This window comes from Vidua macroura, chromosome 7 (assembly GCF_024509145.1).
Source record: "Vidua macroura isolate BioBank_ID:100142 chromosome 7, ASM2450914v1, whole genome shotgun sequence".
NCBI lineage: Eukaryota > Metazoa > Chordata > Aves > Passeriformes > Viduidae > Vidua > Vidua macroura.
In genome coordinates this window covers 30980619-30996177 of record NC_071577.1, presented here as the reverse complement: position 1 = coordinate 30996177, position 15559 = coordinate 30980619, and the positions used below count along the sequence as shown (strand labels likewise).

General features: G+C 40.4%; 1 protein-coding gene across 1 annotated transcript in view; it reads right to left on the bottom strand.

Moving 5' to 3' along the window:
• Positions 1–15559, bottom strand: part of KALRN (kalirin RhoGEF kinase) — a 407865-nt gene that overhangs the window by 75688 nt on the left and 316618 nt on the right. Inside the window, exons 16-25 of the mRNA XM_053983017.1 lie at positions 15099–15218; positions 12246–12464; positions 9228–9377; positions 8181–8295; positions 7709–7824; positions 6981–7103; positions 4495–4677; positions 3317–3435; positions 2082–2148; positions 1350–1459 (exon numbers count right to left, since the gene is read on the bottom strand). Of these exons, the coding sequence (XP_053838992.1) occupies positions 1350–1459; positions 2082–2148; positions 3317–3435; positions 4495–4677; positions 6981–7103; positions 7709–7824; positions 8181–8295; positions 9228–9377; positions 12246–12464; positions 15099–15218 (1322 nt within the window). The remainder of the gene's footprint in view (positions 1–1349; positions 1460–2081; positions 2149–3316; positions 3436–4494; positions 4678–6980; positions 7104–7708; positions 7825–8180; positions 8296–9227; positions 9378–12245; positions 12465–15098; positions 15219–15559) is intronic.

The following is a 15559-nucleotide window of genomic DNA, read 5'->3' as shown; positions in this document are numbered from 1 at the left end:
TTCTTGTGTAGTGGTTCACACAAAGAGCAACAAGGGAAGCCCAAAGCTGCCAGGTTCTCAACACCCACCTCAGCACACTGCACAAAGTACAACTTCAACAAGCTCAGCTTTTCATAGGTAAGTAGCAAACTTTCAAAATACAGATTTTAAAAATCAGCTCTCTCTGAACAGCTTGTACCACAAGTGACACCTGTTTGCAGATAGAGCCCTTTACAATGTCCGAGTGGAAAGAATAAAACAGTTTCTTCAGCTGCTCCTCCTAGAACATGTTTCCTGGACCATTCACTAGCTTTGCTGCTCTTCCTTGGACACAGATTCCGAGTCAGGCTGGAGGATGCCTTAACATCACCAGCCAAAGGAGAAGGCTGTGGAGAACACTGGTGGAGGGGACGGGAAATTCATTATAGCATTGCTAGGAAGAAGTTTTAGAGGAAAAAAGATTACATAGAAGCAGCAGACTGCAGGAGGAGGGGTCAGAGAAAAGAGAAATTAAGTGAGAAGCTGTGGGACATGTCTGAGGGCTGGAGGGATGGCAGCTGGGAACAGTGCAAACTGAAAAAGGAGGGTAATCAGATGGTATCAGTCAGGGTCATCAGAACAGAAATACAGCACCACAGAGAAAGGGCAAGTGGGAAGGCAATCAGGCTACTATCCTGATATGCTTGGAAGCTGCTTGCAAAAAAGCATGCATATGGCATGCTCTGCTGGGCTGTATTTAGGTGATGGCACATTTATCTGACTGAAGCACTTGAAATGTCCCAAACTCGAACAGGGAAGGATTCTTTGATTTGCTTTTGAAGTGCAACCTGAAGACAGATTTGGAATTCAGACTGAACTTGTTGGATTCATCTCCCCTAAATGTTAAGTTTATAACTGTTTTTGCATTCACATTATACCATGGAAACAATGCTGTGGTACACAGTCTTATCTTAACAAGATGGAGTACTGTTAGTTACAGATTAAATACAGAAAGTCTCCAAGAAGTGGCAGAAAGCTACTTATTAACCCAGCTCATGCCAACAATTCCACTTTGTCCCCTTTGCGTTTTCCAAGATCATGTTTTTGACAGGCAAGCATCCAGACTAGATCTCGTGCTGTGAGATGGAAAGCAGGTATCAGACTGCAAAGCATTGGTACAATATGACTTTAGCATTGTTAATCAGCTGAAGGTGAAGTTTGAACTAAGTTGCAATTCATTTTTGTTAAAGAAACAAAACAAGAAATCAAACATTTTTTTGCAAAATCAATTACTTTACACTCAGGCATGCACTGTACTGTAGGGGTTCTCTGCCGACACCACAGAGATGCACAAGTGCCTAAACATTAACAGAACTGTTAAGAAAACCTACTTGTTATGGAAGTCATATATCTCCTGAATATTGCCAAAGATGATGTGTTCTTTATTAAGGATCCCAGCTGGTATTTCTTCAACTCCACTTGTCATTTCCCAAAGGTAAGTCTGGAAGACACAAGAAACTCTTAATTTTGTGAATAAACAGAGTGGAAAAGAATAGAACTCGCTATTTTATTGCCAAAGGCACAGGCTGGAAAGGAACTATGTACTTTGAGGTTAAATAAACAAACTAAAAAAAAATTCCACTGTTACACAAAGCTCTCCAGAGAAATTCAAAGTGCTGATGCTTTGAAGTTGTCTGAGGAAAAAGCAGAAACATACCAACATCACCTGTCTTTGCTATCCACCTAATGGTGTCCAAAAAATGCAGGCAGGAACAGCCGAAAGATAAGCCAGATTTGCCACTTCAGTAGCATCAGATACATAAAAATCTCTGTCAGACTGCAGGAATGTGAAAGCTGACAGATTTCACTGAATTACACTCTGGTTTTTGCCTTGAATATCACCATCCACTTTAGGAACACCCTGCTGTACAGCTAGGCAAGATATTTGACTGTGCAAATCCAGAAGTTTCTCTAGTATGAGATGATTCAAAGGAACAGATTTGAATCCTTAAGGAAAGGCTCCATGAACCAACGTGCACAGCCTGTGCATTAAAGTGAACATCCTCACTGCAGAGGGGATGTGCTTCCAGGAAATACTGGAGAGCTCCTGGGCCATAACTTACCTCTAAACATTCGTGTAAATCCCTGACATAAGCTTTTTCTGTCTGCAGCAGCTCAGCCATAATGAATCTGGAAGAAAAGGAGTATTTTAGGTGGTTTGGACATTATAAGCATTTCTACAATGAACAGAAAACAAAACATCCTCCCATTGTCTTAAGGAATAAGGGTATTTCCACCCTAGATATTCAGCCGCCTTACTTTGCACCTTTCAGGTCCATGACCAAAATAGCACTTCATACTCCAGTCCCTTGTAGAGTTATTTTCTAAAAATCTTTTCTGCACAAAATCCTATTAAGTTGTATTCCTGAGTCTGTGGAATTTACTATATCCATGCCCATCCTTAACTATCAGTTGGTTCTCGGAAATTTTTCCCCCCCAGGATTAAGGAATTGTGATTCACCAACATTTGCACCTTTGCTGACAGTCAGTGGGAAGTCACCCTAAAACTTTACCTTCAGAGGCAACACAGATGGATTTGGGAGACACCACTACTTTGAAAAGAACTTCAACAGCTTGGTATCTGACCTGAGAAAATCCAGATGCTGCGAAATGCAATAATGGCATCTGTAGAGGCTGAGGCTGGGCCCCTCAAAGTTGAAATTCCTGAAATTTGCCACAGGCATACCAAGTGTAATATTTTCTAAATATAAGTGGTTTATTATCAGTCATGACCTGTGACAATTTCAGAGGGTTGAGAAATACTTTCCCAATATTCTTACACAAAAAATAAGACAGAATACTGTGAAAATAGACTGTTTGTGGATTTAACTGCAACAAGCACTTCTCAACTATGTCCTCTAGTATGAACCATTTCCAGTTCTCTCAGTCCTACACCTGCTGAAATTTGAACCTAAACTTCAAGTGAACTCTTGGGTCACTGATGTTTAGATAATACTTAGACAACTGAAGACGCTCTTTATTTTTTCCTGCTCATGTTTCTTTTTATATACAACCAGAAGGAAATTAGCAACTCCACAACATCAGGGTTAATCCAAGTACTTGACTCACTACTTTGCCTCTCTAACTTCTGATTAAAACTAGAAGAAATTCAACCTTTATGTTCTGAAATTCTCTAACCTACAAGTACCAACTTCTGCCCTACACCTGCAGACTTATCTCAATAGCTCTGCAGCTGGAAGGAGTTACAGGACTGTCATTCAGTTCTGGTTATGCAAATATCACAGAATTATTCTTTAGCAGATAATGTGCCATGCAGACAGAGTGTTTGGGAACATACTCTTTCTTTCTGGCTGACTTCCTTTTTTCTTCATTGACTTCATGATTTGCATCTCGCAGCTTTACCTCCCGGTCTGAAAGACTTGCTGGAATAATATCTAGTTCTAGGTCTTTGTTATCCTAGGAAAAAAAAAGTACAGAGTTTAACTTCATTGTAATCCTACTGTTGTGCAAAGTGCAGCATGTTCATGAGATCAAAGAGGTAAGAAAGGACAAAATAAGATAATATCAAAAAGGAAGAAACTTAGAGAGAAGTAGAAGTACTGTGAGAAGAGATAAAAACCTGAGAGAGAAATCTTAAAAAAACAGAAATTATATTCATTGTAATCTTCACTGTTTCTCCTAATTAGGAATCAATACTGATAAAAGGTCTAAATTACCTTACTCTTTCATATCTAAATTAGTTGTCTAGAATGAGACTTCATAAAAAACAGTCTGATGAAGTAGAACACCATGCAGAGACAACTTTCAGTGGCCATTTACCATGGGATACCTTTCCAGGCTGTGGTTAGAACTCTGTGTAAAACAGAAGTCCTATGAAGAACAGTGCAGTTGAAGTATCATGAGGGTGTGAGGGAATTTATTCCTTATTCTTGATACTTAATTCCAAAGAGTCATTGACTGAATGGTTTTTAAGTGTTTCTGCTTCTGGCACTCTCCCTTAATACTGTGGCCAGGGAATAGCAGGAGATCCTAATTTTTGCTTCTTATAATGCTCTACTTCACCTAAAAAATTCAGAGATGAGGCTGGGGATCAATTGTTTATGCTATTTAAAGGGTGAGAGAATAAAAACTTAGAGTCAAAGTTTGAACTGGACACAAAATAATGGTGTGGGAGCAGGATTTATGGTTTATACAAAAATTAACACAGACTCAATTCAATTAAGGTGTTTTCCCTCCTTTCCTCCTGAAAGTTGTATGGGCTCCTGAAAAATGGTGCAAACATTTGTTTAGAAAATCTTTCTGATCTTCATCTACCTCTCCTCACATCACTGACCAACCACAGAAAAACCCCTTAACCCTTTTTCTCCAGAAGCAGTTCTGAGCGTGGCCAGGTGGGCTGGCTGAGTGTTCAGTGTTTCTAATGGGCACACAAAAACCAACAGCATTCATTCCACAAGCTTCACCTTCCTCTGTGACTCTGATATAAAACCCCAACAGGACTGGGTCTTACAGTACCTCTGGGTTGATTCCAAGGGCTTTTTCCAGGGAGTAACGGTATTTCCCCATCCTGAGAGAGAAGTCCCGGTAGCGCTTGTCTACGGTGGTGACCCACTTCCTAATTTCAGTGGCGTGTATGTGTCCTTTTTCTACAAAGCTGTCAGCCAGCTGGATGAGGAGCTTCACTTTCTCCTTTGTTTGCTGCCCAAAATATGGTCCTTGGTTATATTTTATTATTATTTCCTTTACTTTTAACTCACACAGCAGTTAAAAGAAGTTCACAATTTTTATATGTCATTAAAGAGTGTCTGTATTTCATCTTATACAGAATCAGACACTTCAAACTTTCAGTAAAACATGAAAGGAATGACATTTTTATAAGGACACTTATGAAGCTGAAGAAGATAGAAAGTCAAGTTTTTGAAACCCCGCAGACACAAACACATAAAACATGTTGGAAGTTATACATGCCTCCTTCCCATAAGCAAGAGCTTATTTTTGGTGAGCCTTGGAGTAGAAGACAAGATTTTAAAATCACACCCCATAAAGTACACCAAGTTACTCTGAGTCTATATCTGGTGGATTTGCAGACCTGTGTAGGAAGGTCATTAATACACCACATATCAGCCCAGGAAGTGATTTTGAGTCATTACTTGCCTGTTTCAAAAACAAACAGAATTTAAATCCAAATTCATGGTCTACTACAAAATCCTCCATCGGTATTTTCGGTCCAGTTAGAACATTACCAGCTAAAAGATGCCTGAACTCCAAAGCACACACTGAGCCCCCAAACCTTCCAGAGGTCTTTTCTATTCCACTTAGGCTCTAACTGCCCCATAGTGAAAACTGGCACAAAGGACCTAGTTATAAACTCTAGCTCTGATTCCAAATCCAGGAAATGAGGTACTGGCAAGCCTGTGGTCAAAGACAGAGAGGCTGATCCCCCATGCCTGAAGCAAGACACACTGTCAGGTACTTGGCATTATCAGTGATCTGACCACAAATGGACAAACGCACGTCAGACCAGAAAACATCCAGCAGATTTCAAACACAAAACTAAATTCAAGAAATTTCACCACCATAATAGATTAACAGCTGAATCAGACATCATCCTATCAAATTAAATGAGTACCTAAGCAAGGCTAGGTATGGAGATGTAAAAATCTAACTTCCTGTCATATTTAAAGGGTGATTAATTCCCAAAAGCTACTGGTGATTTTGCATTTAAAACAATTGGTTTGGCCAGAAAGTTACTGGGATCAGGAAGGCTTTCAGCTACAGATTGCCAGATTCCACATGGCAGTGAAAATATTCTTCATCAGCAGTAGGACAGCCCGAGGGAGCAAGACTTAGATGTGTCAGTGTAAGAAACAGGCAGTAATGGCTGTTAATGAACAAGGTCTAAAATTCAATCCTAGGCTAAGTCAAGAATCAAAATGATTTGGAGACTTCATTAGGAATTTTGATTATTCTGATAAAAATTAAATTATGAACCAGAATGTAATTTCAGGTGGACCAATTATGGGTGGTTAGAATTCAGAAGTAGTTAAAAGAATTTCATATGTGTCCTGACTGAAGAAATTACCTTCCATCCACTGTTAGCTATCTCACATTTTCAGAAACATGCAAGCTAAGCTAAAAGAAGGGGACAAGAACACCACAAAGCCTGTGAATCAAACCCATACAAGCACGGACAGCCTAAGGAGGAATTTAAGGATTACAGAAGATCAATTTCAGGACACAGTGAAATGCAGCTACATAATACCAAAGCCATGGTCTTCCTGCAGTCCAACTCTACAATTTACATCCTTATCAGAGACTCTTAATACCTCTGTGGATTCACTGTCTATGAATTACCTATGGTTTGAATTAATTTGTCTGAAGCAGATCCAATCACCATTCCTATATAAACCTCACCAGATTTCCCAGAATTGCTCCATATAAATTAGTATATTCTTGGTAATGCAGTTTTGTATTCAAAAATGTTCACCCTGGAGTTTAAAGACTCATCTATTTAAAGTACTTTGTTGGGATCAGCAGATTATTTCGAATGAGATAAATGATCATCTGTGATCAACCCAGCTGGAATTAGTGAGACAAATTGTGGTTTTAAAGACAGAAGAAAGAGACCAGGAGTCCATGGTGACCTTGGATGTGTTCAGATCAATTAGTCACTCTATGCCATTCTAGAATGATTGCTTGAGGATGGAATGTCTTATTAGATTGCTGTGAACTCTGTATGCAAATGGACTTTCTCTTCCTTCTGATCAGAACAGAAGTTTTCTACAACCAGTAGTAACCAGGGTGGAGCAAACCTCCTTTTCGTGCCTATATCTTGCTAAAAGTTCTCAAAAATCATTTATCTTCAGGGCTAGGGTTTTTAGAGGGCAACTACAAAATCAAGGGAATATTATGACAGAGATTTAAGGCATTGAAACAAGACCATAAGTACCATAAGTACAGACTAAAGCAGATGGCATAATGAGATTAAAGTCACTGTTTACTTTGGCAGGTACTCTGAATTCCCCATATTCCTTCAGGAGTTCCTGAGTTTCTTCTGCTGATTCCCCTGTGGAGTTGTGAGTAGAGAGGTAATATTCGCCTGTTTCTTGGATCCAGTCTAAGGCCTGTGAATGACAAAAAAAAAAAAAAAAAAAGGAAAAACAAAACAAACAGCTTTTGTATTTCAAGAATTAAACCTCTGACAAAAAAAAAAAAAAAACAAAAAAAAAAAAAACAAAAAAAAAAACCTCTGCCAAACAAAGAATATCAAATACAGTGGGACTTAATACCCTGCATACTAAAACACTTTCTAGGAACACATAAAAAGAATAAAATAATGAAAGCAGGTGGGAAAGGATACAAAATGGTACTCTGTGTTTCCTAGGACAAAAAGGAGTGTGGGGAATTCCACCTATATATAGAAAGATCTGCAGGGAAAGCAGTTTTCTCATTCAGAAATAGCTCAACAAAACAAGTTTGCTCTTACATTTCTTTTCAAACAAATGAACAAATACAGAAATTATTCTGAGGTGACAAAAACAGTGAATCTTGTTGTCGGGTTTTGGAATTGTCTTAAGTTTTAATATCTATATTTGCCATGTTTTCAAAAGCTACAGTGTTTAAACACAAATTGAGATTGCAACAGGAGCCCCACACAGAGGCATTACATGGATACAGGAGATTTTACACACTGCCAGGACAGAGGGACAAGGTGTGGTTTTCACACTACCTGCTTGGCACTGCGCTCAAAGACAACATATTGCTGGCACTGATCTAATCTCCTCTTCTTCAGGGTCCAGAAGTGAAGGACCCGATTCTCCCTCTGCAACAGCTCACTCAGAATGGCTGCAAAGGAAAACATCTGCATGACTAGGGATTCCCTGAGTGCATACAGAAACAAGCTATGCAATGATGAATTTAATCACTTTACCCGGACCTTATTCCCAAAAGCAGAGAGCCCAAAATCACAATTCCTAAAAACGGGCATTGATTCAAAGGGGCTGCTAAAAAAACCCCCGAAACCAAACTCCCAAACCGCACAGTTAAGAAACCACCACAAAGCGAGCGTAGCTGCAGAGTGATCTGGTAAAGGAAATGATGCTAGAACAGAGTTTGCCTTCTGAGCACATTCACAGACTTTAGGAGGACCCCACTGCAGAGGGGGAGGCAAACCAGACCTTCAGTGCTGTCACTGCACCAACCTTTGACCTGCTGCTCGGGCCCTCTGGTGTGGCTCGCCACTCCGGGCATGCTGACGTTGTTCCTGTGGATGTACTTGAGGAACACCTCGGCGTTCCTCCGGGCCAGGGTACAGGCCTAGGAAGAACAGCCCCCACCAAAAAGAATCAGTAAAGATGAGCAAAGAAAGCAAAGGGGACCAAGTGAGTTCTTGCTTATATTGTGGGAAGAAATTCTCTTTCTGGGAAGATGAGAACTTCAGCTAAGAGTCAATAAACTCAGCTAATAAACTAACAGTCTCACTGACCTATTACAACATGAGTAATATTTAATATAGTAGCTCATTTTATATATGAAGGCAAATTAATGACAGTAATTAAACAACTGTTTGTTAAGAACTGGTACCTCACATATTTTCTGTCTAACCAAATCTAAGCCATCTCTCAAGAAAAGTACTCATTGTTTCAAAAAATGTACAAATCTAGAGGTGTAATTTCTTAAGCCTTGACTGCAAGTGTAGTTTCATGTTATGTATCAGTTTTAGTGGCAGGTAGGAGGCTGGCTGACAGTTCACTTGTCAGCCTGTTTCTTCCAAAGCAGCATCTGGAAGGCAGGAAGAAATTTCTGTCTCCATCTTGGTGCTGCCTTGCAGGAACAAAATTGCTTCAGTTAGTTGTTCTTCAGTTATTGGCTTGGAGAACAAAATTTGAAATGCTGTATGGTTTTTACAAGATAACATCAAAATGATGTGTAATACCTGTCATTTATAGTGCAATTTTAAGAACTGAACTTTGAACCAGCACAACTAATTGGTTGTTAGTTGTGCTCCACTCCAAATGCAATCACCTAATTGGTTTTGATGACATCTCTTTGAGATATGTATTGATAACAATGCTCATTACCCCTACTATAACAAAGTAAAACTGGCCTAGGGTTTATACAGCCAGCCAGTAGCTGAACTGGCTAGACTGAATTACACATCAGAGCATCCTCTCAATCTTACCAACACTGCTCTAAATTGTCTACTTAATGGAAAGTTTTCCTAATTTATTAGAGAACTAAAATTAGACCTTGAGAAAAGCCTCCTTCTGTTCCAGATGTTTGCTGATCAGAGGGATGACATGGTCTATCTCAGCTGCTGGCCCAAGTTTATCTCGGCCTCCACACCAGTCTTCATCCCGTCTGTATTCCTGCTCCAGACTCTCTAACACGCTGCACACCTGAAACGTGCCCATAGCACAGCTCAGTTATCCACAATCATAACCAGGAGGAGAACATTCAGTAAAAGTCTGTGACCAATGGCATTTCATTTTTGTACTATGGGCCACAGCATGGGGGTAACTGGGTATAAAACAGGCCCTAGACAGAATGATCAAGGTGCTTTTCTTACCTGCAGGGATCTTTACTGTTTGGGATACAATTTATCTGGTTTAAGGCTGAGAAATCATTCTTCTCTTCTAATGAATGATGGGAGGAAGCACAAAAGGTTGAATCAAGGCAGGAGTCAGTCCAGCCCCAGTAGATCATTCAGGAAACAGTCCCTATTCTAGAACATGTTTAAATCCTACTGAAGTCAAGGGACTTAACACATACTTAAAGAAAAGCACATGCTTAAATACTTTCCTGAAACAAAGCCTGAAGCTGGAATTAATTCTCTTCAGCTATACTTTAGTTGCTCCCTATACAGCTTTTTTAAAGGCTGATGGAAACCAATAGACTTTAAATGAGGGTCACAATCTAGGTGGATGCAGGTGCTCCACTGCACAGGACTCACACACATATGTTCTATCTTGCTAGAATAGTGGAACAGTGGAAATGAGGTAAATAAACCAACACAGCCTGGAAATTAGGCAGTTGCCTCAGACAAGGCTGAGTCTTCTATGTTACAGATCCTGAGAATATTCTCTGTGGCCTGTGCAGACACAGCAAAAGTTTTCCAGGACATTTAGAACTTTCTTCTTTCCCAAAGGGCTCTTCCTACAGACTCACACCTGAGATGACCCAGTCAGTTATTGCTGGGATCCAGGTAGCAATATCCATCCTTTTCTTGCTCACTCTTGCAGCTTTAATATGGACACAGTTATAATTCAGGGAAACCCACATTATTAAGAGTCTGGAGGAGACTCTAGAATCACCCCCAATCATCCCCACTATCACAGGCCATTTTCATGTAAATCTGATCAAGAGCACATTGAAGTCCACTTTAAAACTGGTGAGTTAAGGTGAGTTGATAACTGATCCTGCTGCCAGGCTTATGCACTATGCATTATGCAAGGACCTTATGCACTTGGCAATCCAAAATCATCTTCTTGCTTGGATGCAAACCAGCATTCACTCTTAAACATTTAGTGGAGAGCAAGTGGTTTACATGTTATATAGGCACAGAAAAGCATTTCCATTTTACTTCTTGAAAACCTCGACATTCTATTGGACTTTGGTGATTTAAAGAATGAAAATAAATAGACTGCCTGGGATTCACTTATTTCCAGAAAGAATTGTCCCTGCACATGCAAAGACCATCTTTCTGTTAAGGTGATGAGAGAAGTGAATATAAAATGGGCTGTCAGTGAAGTCAGAGAAAAACTGGGCTGTTTGAAATCCAGGGCTTCACCACTAATGTCAAGAACATAATATACTTGGGGAAGACAGGCATGAAAAAGTTTGGCTGCATGTGACACTCTCTCCGTTCTTTTAGCTCCTTTTTCTGGATGCTCAGAGAATTCAGGATCCAGTAAATGATTCATTCCACTGTCAGGCAGTCATGGAGCAGACCCTTAAGGACTGTAGATCAGCTGTGCAGCCCAAGAGAAGATGACAGGCTTGCAGCATGAGTTCATGAGCATTCAAAGTCTGAACGATCTTTGCCCTGCACATTTGCTGAATAGACACAACCAATGAATGAACTCATGGGCACTGCAGTGTGCTTGTCTGAGACTTGGAAACAGGAAAAGAGACCGAACTGATAAATTACTGCCAAAGCATATTTTGGCCAGTACATTTAACTGTCTAAAGCTCTAATGAATCCCCTAACAGTTTTCATTTCTCACACTCCTCCATCAGCAGTAATTCATTTTGATCTTGAATGAATCAGGGACTGTAAATCTGTTTGAAACTCTTCACAGTGAAATACATTAATTATAAGGAATGAATTCCTCTTAAACAGTCTTAAAAATACATTAAACAAATGACATCAAAAAGTGGCCCAAGGATCATCTCCAGCCTCCAAGTTAAGGAAAAGTACATTCTTTCCCTAATGACATATCTAGTTGTGTTAAAAATCTTCCCATGTCTGGTTCTCTAATTGAGGATCTGTGTGGCAATAACAATAGAAAATGTCCTGGCAATCACTGCAGCCTTTTGTGTAAAACCACAGGGTCCTGCAGTGTCCCTGCTAACACCAACTGCCTGGCTGCAGTAAATGACATCAGGCAAGGCTGCTCGAGTAGCCACACTGTGACACTAATTCTCACTGACTACAGCATAAAGGGCACCTGCTTGTGCAAGGGATGAATAATCTCACCATGCCAGCAGCCAACTGGAATGTGTTTTGCAATTCATGAACACCTGGAATGAAGTAGAGTTGGGATAGCATATAATGGGCTCCTGCTGTAATTATCTGTGTTGCAGGTGGATTTAAGAGAAATCCCTTCAAATCTTGGCATCTTTTCTGGCATGGTGGTAATTTAAGTACTAGTGAAAACATTGGCTCACAAAGTAACAATTAATTAATTGCAAACGGTTCTCAAGGAAAAGCAGACTCACATTCCTCAAAACTAAGTATCATGAGAACTTGAAACAAAAGTTGTGGGATTAAAAAAAAATATTCCTGTTTGAAAGGGGAAAATTGAAGAAAACCCAACAAAAATATCACCTTCAAGAGTTATATTGCTACACTGAAAATTTTGAGATGAAAGTTATTACAAACTGCTTGCTGCTTCTTTTTTGTCTTTTATTTTTTTTTGGGGGGGAGGGGATTATGTTTTGTTTGTGTTTAGGGTTTTTTTGTGTTGCAATACTTGCCAAAGAAAGAATTTTTACTGACTCAGACTTGGTTTACTATGGCTTAGAAGTGGCACTGTGCAGCTCACCTGCTCAGAGGTTTTATAAAAGGCCACAGAGGCATTGACAAGTTTGAGTCTGTCCTCCATCTTCAGCATCAGCTGCTGCCAGTGCAGGGCCACCTTCTCAGCACATTCTCTGATGGCATCAGCATCATAATGTCCAGCCTGCAGCAACACTTCGGCCTTCTGCTGGACCTGCAGGGCACTCTGGTGTGTCTTCTGTAAGGAAGTGGCATGAAAGAGGGACTGTGTATGAGGGGAGGAAAGAGAGGTTGCACAGATGTGCCAGATGTATGGTAGAAAGGTGAAGCGAGGCGTGAGCATGGGGATGCGAGAGAGTGAAATATTTTCAGAGTTATCTTCAGTTAACAGTCACTTTCTGCAAAGCATTTTAGTTTCAGTTATTCACACACACTTGCAACATGTTAATAAAGCTTGGAACACGTAAGCGCTGCTAAGGTGGGCTGGCTCCACTGGTCAGCTACTGCCCCTTAGGCAGTAACATGGGATGGGGTTCCCAGGGGTCCTTTCTGACTGCCTGGTGCAGGCAGGTCTCACTGAGCTCTCACCCAGCCTCAGTGCTGACTGCATCCCCCACAACCTACAGCCCAAAAGCAAACTCTAAACAGTTGGCAAACTATGGGCCTAATCACTCTAAATTGGCTCTTGCCAGGCAGTTTACCTGGCATCAGCAGCTTACTTGTGCAGTTGTTTAAAACATCAATCCCAGAAAAAATGATGTCTTCCTAAAGGGCATGAACTTCATCACAAGTAGCAGCCCCTACAAGATGCATTTCTGAAAGTCAGTTCACTCATACTGGAGATTAGACTTACGCTCCTACCTTTAAGGTCAGAGCTGGGGAGAGTCAAACCATTCCCACCACCATTCCCCAGTTCACTCAGTAGCCACTTTACAGGCAGGACTGAGTTATCTGCCCCATTCCTTGGCCTGTACCAGCTCCTCTCAGAGTTACCAAGTGGTGGCCTCTGTGGGCTGCTAAAATAGCCCCCATTCCTTCACAGCCTCCTGAGTAACTGTGTTCAGACATGGTTAATTCTAGTATTTGATTTTAATCTTCTGAACAGAAGCCCTAAAATCTCTCACACTCCTCTGTGCTATGTCCCATTTGTAACTGCTGCTGACAAATTCTCATGTGATAGCTTTATGATCTAAGCCGTGAACCTGGAAAAAAGCTTGAAATCATCTGGCAATACACTGATGAATAATGCAATGTAGAGAAAGCTATTAGGAAACAAAAAAGATTAATACTTGGCAGAAACTTAGGAAGATGTTCAAGAACAACTGGTTAAATTTAATATCCAGCTGCTTTACTGATGTCAGAATTGTAATACTTGTTTGAAATAGACTTTGAAGGATTTCAACTGAAAATCAATTCCACATCTAGAATGCTTTTAGAGATCAGTCTGCCTTGTGTGCTTTGCTGATCTCTTCCCCATATTGAGCTTTAAATACTTTAAATATTTAATCTAGTGGTTTTTTTTTTCTTTTTGAAAACATATTTCCCCCTTACTATGGTGTAACCCTCTTCTCCCTCTGCAATTTGCATTCACCAACAAATGCAAGCACTTCCCCAATGTCAGAAGCTGTGATAACTCAGCCAGTGGGTGTCTTGTTCCCCACTGCTGTCTGGTGGTGGCTGCCAAGATGTGGTCAGCACAGCTTGGTACCAGTCAGCTCATACAGAATTAATAAAAAACTTCTTCATTTTCCTTTAGGAGCTGCAGCAGCTGCTCCTTCATTACTCTGAGCAGAGCTGGATCAAAATAAGTCATTAGCTGAGATTTAAACTCTATACTTATTAGCATCACTGTAATATATATTGATTAACTTCAAGTCTACCAGGAGACATCCCTTCCTCTTCCCCCCATCTCCCACCCCCAGTCAGGCATCTCTTCAAACCTCCATACTTGCAGAGTTTAAAGTTTGGTTTAGTTTTCAAGTATATGGGTATTTTTCAGCTGTTCTTTTCTCTGTAAAAACCTAACAATCAATATTATCTGGGAAGCACACACACCTTTTAAGCTGGAACAGGAAAAAAACAATGCCAGAAAGCAAGTTCTTTCTTGCAATTGATGTGAGCACACTCTGTGAGTATAGGGTTTGCTCACAATAACAGAGCTATATGAAGCACTGAGCTTAATTAGGAATCTTTTAGAGCCCTGTTCAGGGCAGACCTTAGCCCTTCACTACCTTCTCATTCAAAGGAAAGCTGCTCAGAGCAGGGGCTTTTCCTCCTGGCCCTGTGAGTGAGGCAAATGGGTTGGCTCACAATCAGTTTCCAAGGGCCAGGTCAAAGATGTGTTGTTACTCCAGAGCAAGAAGGGGGAAAAGCAGTTTAGGAATCCTTTCTTAAAAATTGCCCCTCTTGCCTCTTTTTTGTCAAAGTTGTTTGAGGATGAGGGTTGGAACGAATTTCTTTTGTGGTGCTCATGAAAGGAAAGCTGAATGAAAAATTATTTAGTGTGAGAGCATTATCCAGTAAAAAAAAATATTCACAAATGAATGCTGTGGAATGACCTCCGGAGTGTGGATGTGGAAAGAAAACTTTTCCCATTTCAGATAATTTTATGAATTTCAATCTTCTTAATTTCTTTATCAAAGAAATTTTCAGGAGATGCCTGAGTGTCATTTTCATGAATGGAAAAGCTGATATCTGCAGCAGAAGAATTAGCTGCAGGTGATAAATAATTTGTTTCACTATTAGCTGCTGGCTACATTATGAGTTTAATGATAAATTGATTTTCTAAAGCTTCTATTCCTCCCCTTCCTTCAGGAAAGCAATAATTGATGCCCATGAGATAACCTTTTGTGCGATGTTCACCTGGGAAGGAGAAACAAAGTGAAGTTGTTGGTGTTACCTCTATTGCCAGCTGAAACTGCTCGTGCTCCCGCTGCAGCTGCTCAGCCTCCGAGAGGGAGCTGGCATTGACCAGGCTGGCGTTGAGCATCGACTCCCCATTCCTGATCCAGCCAAGCACCTGCAAACAAAGGATGTGCTCATTGAAAGGTTGCTTCAGTACCAGGGTTTATGCAGTCACCTATCAGAAAATGCTTCAGCCTGCCTGAACAAGTGTGGTCTCGGGCTGAAGCTGTGAGCAGAAAGAAATCCTAGCATAAGGTCTTAATGACACACAAGAGGCAAAGATCTCATTGAAAAAGTTATTGCTTGAAGAATTAAACTCCCTTTACATGGATATTTGGATAGCAAAGAACATTCATTTTCGAGGTTTGATCACAAAAATGAATGGGCCCCTATGCAAATACCCCAGAGCAAAACTACAAAGCATAATGAGGGAGATTTGAATTTAAACATCTTTTC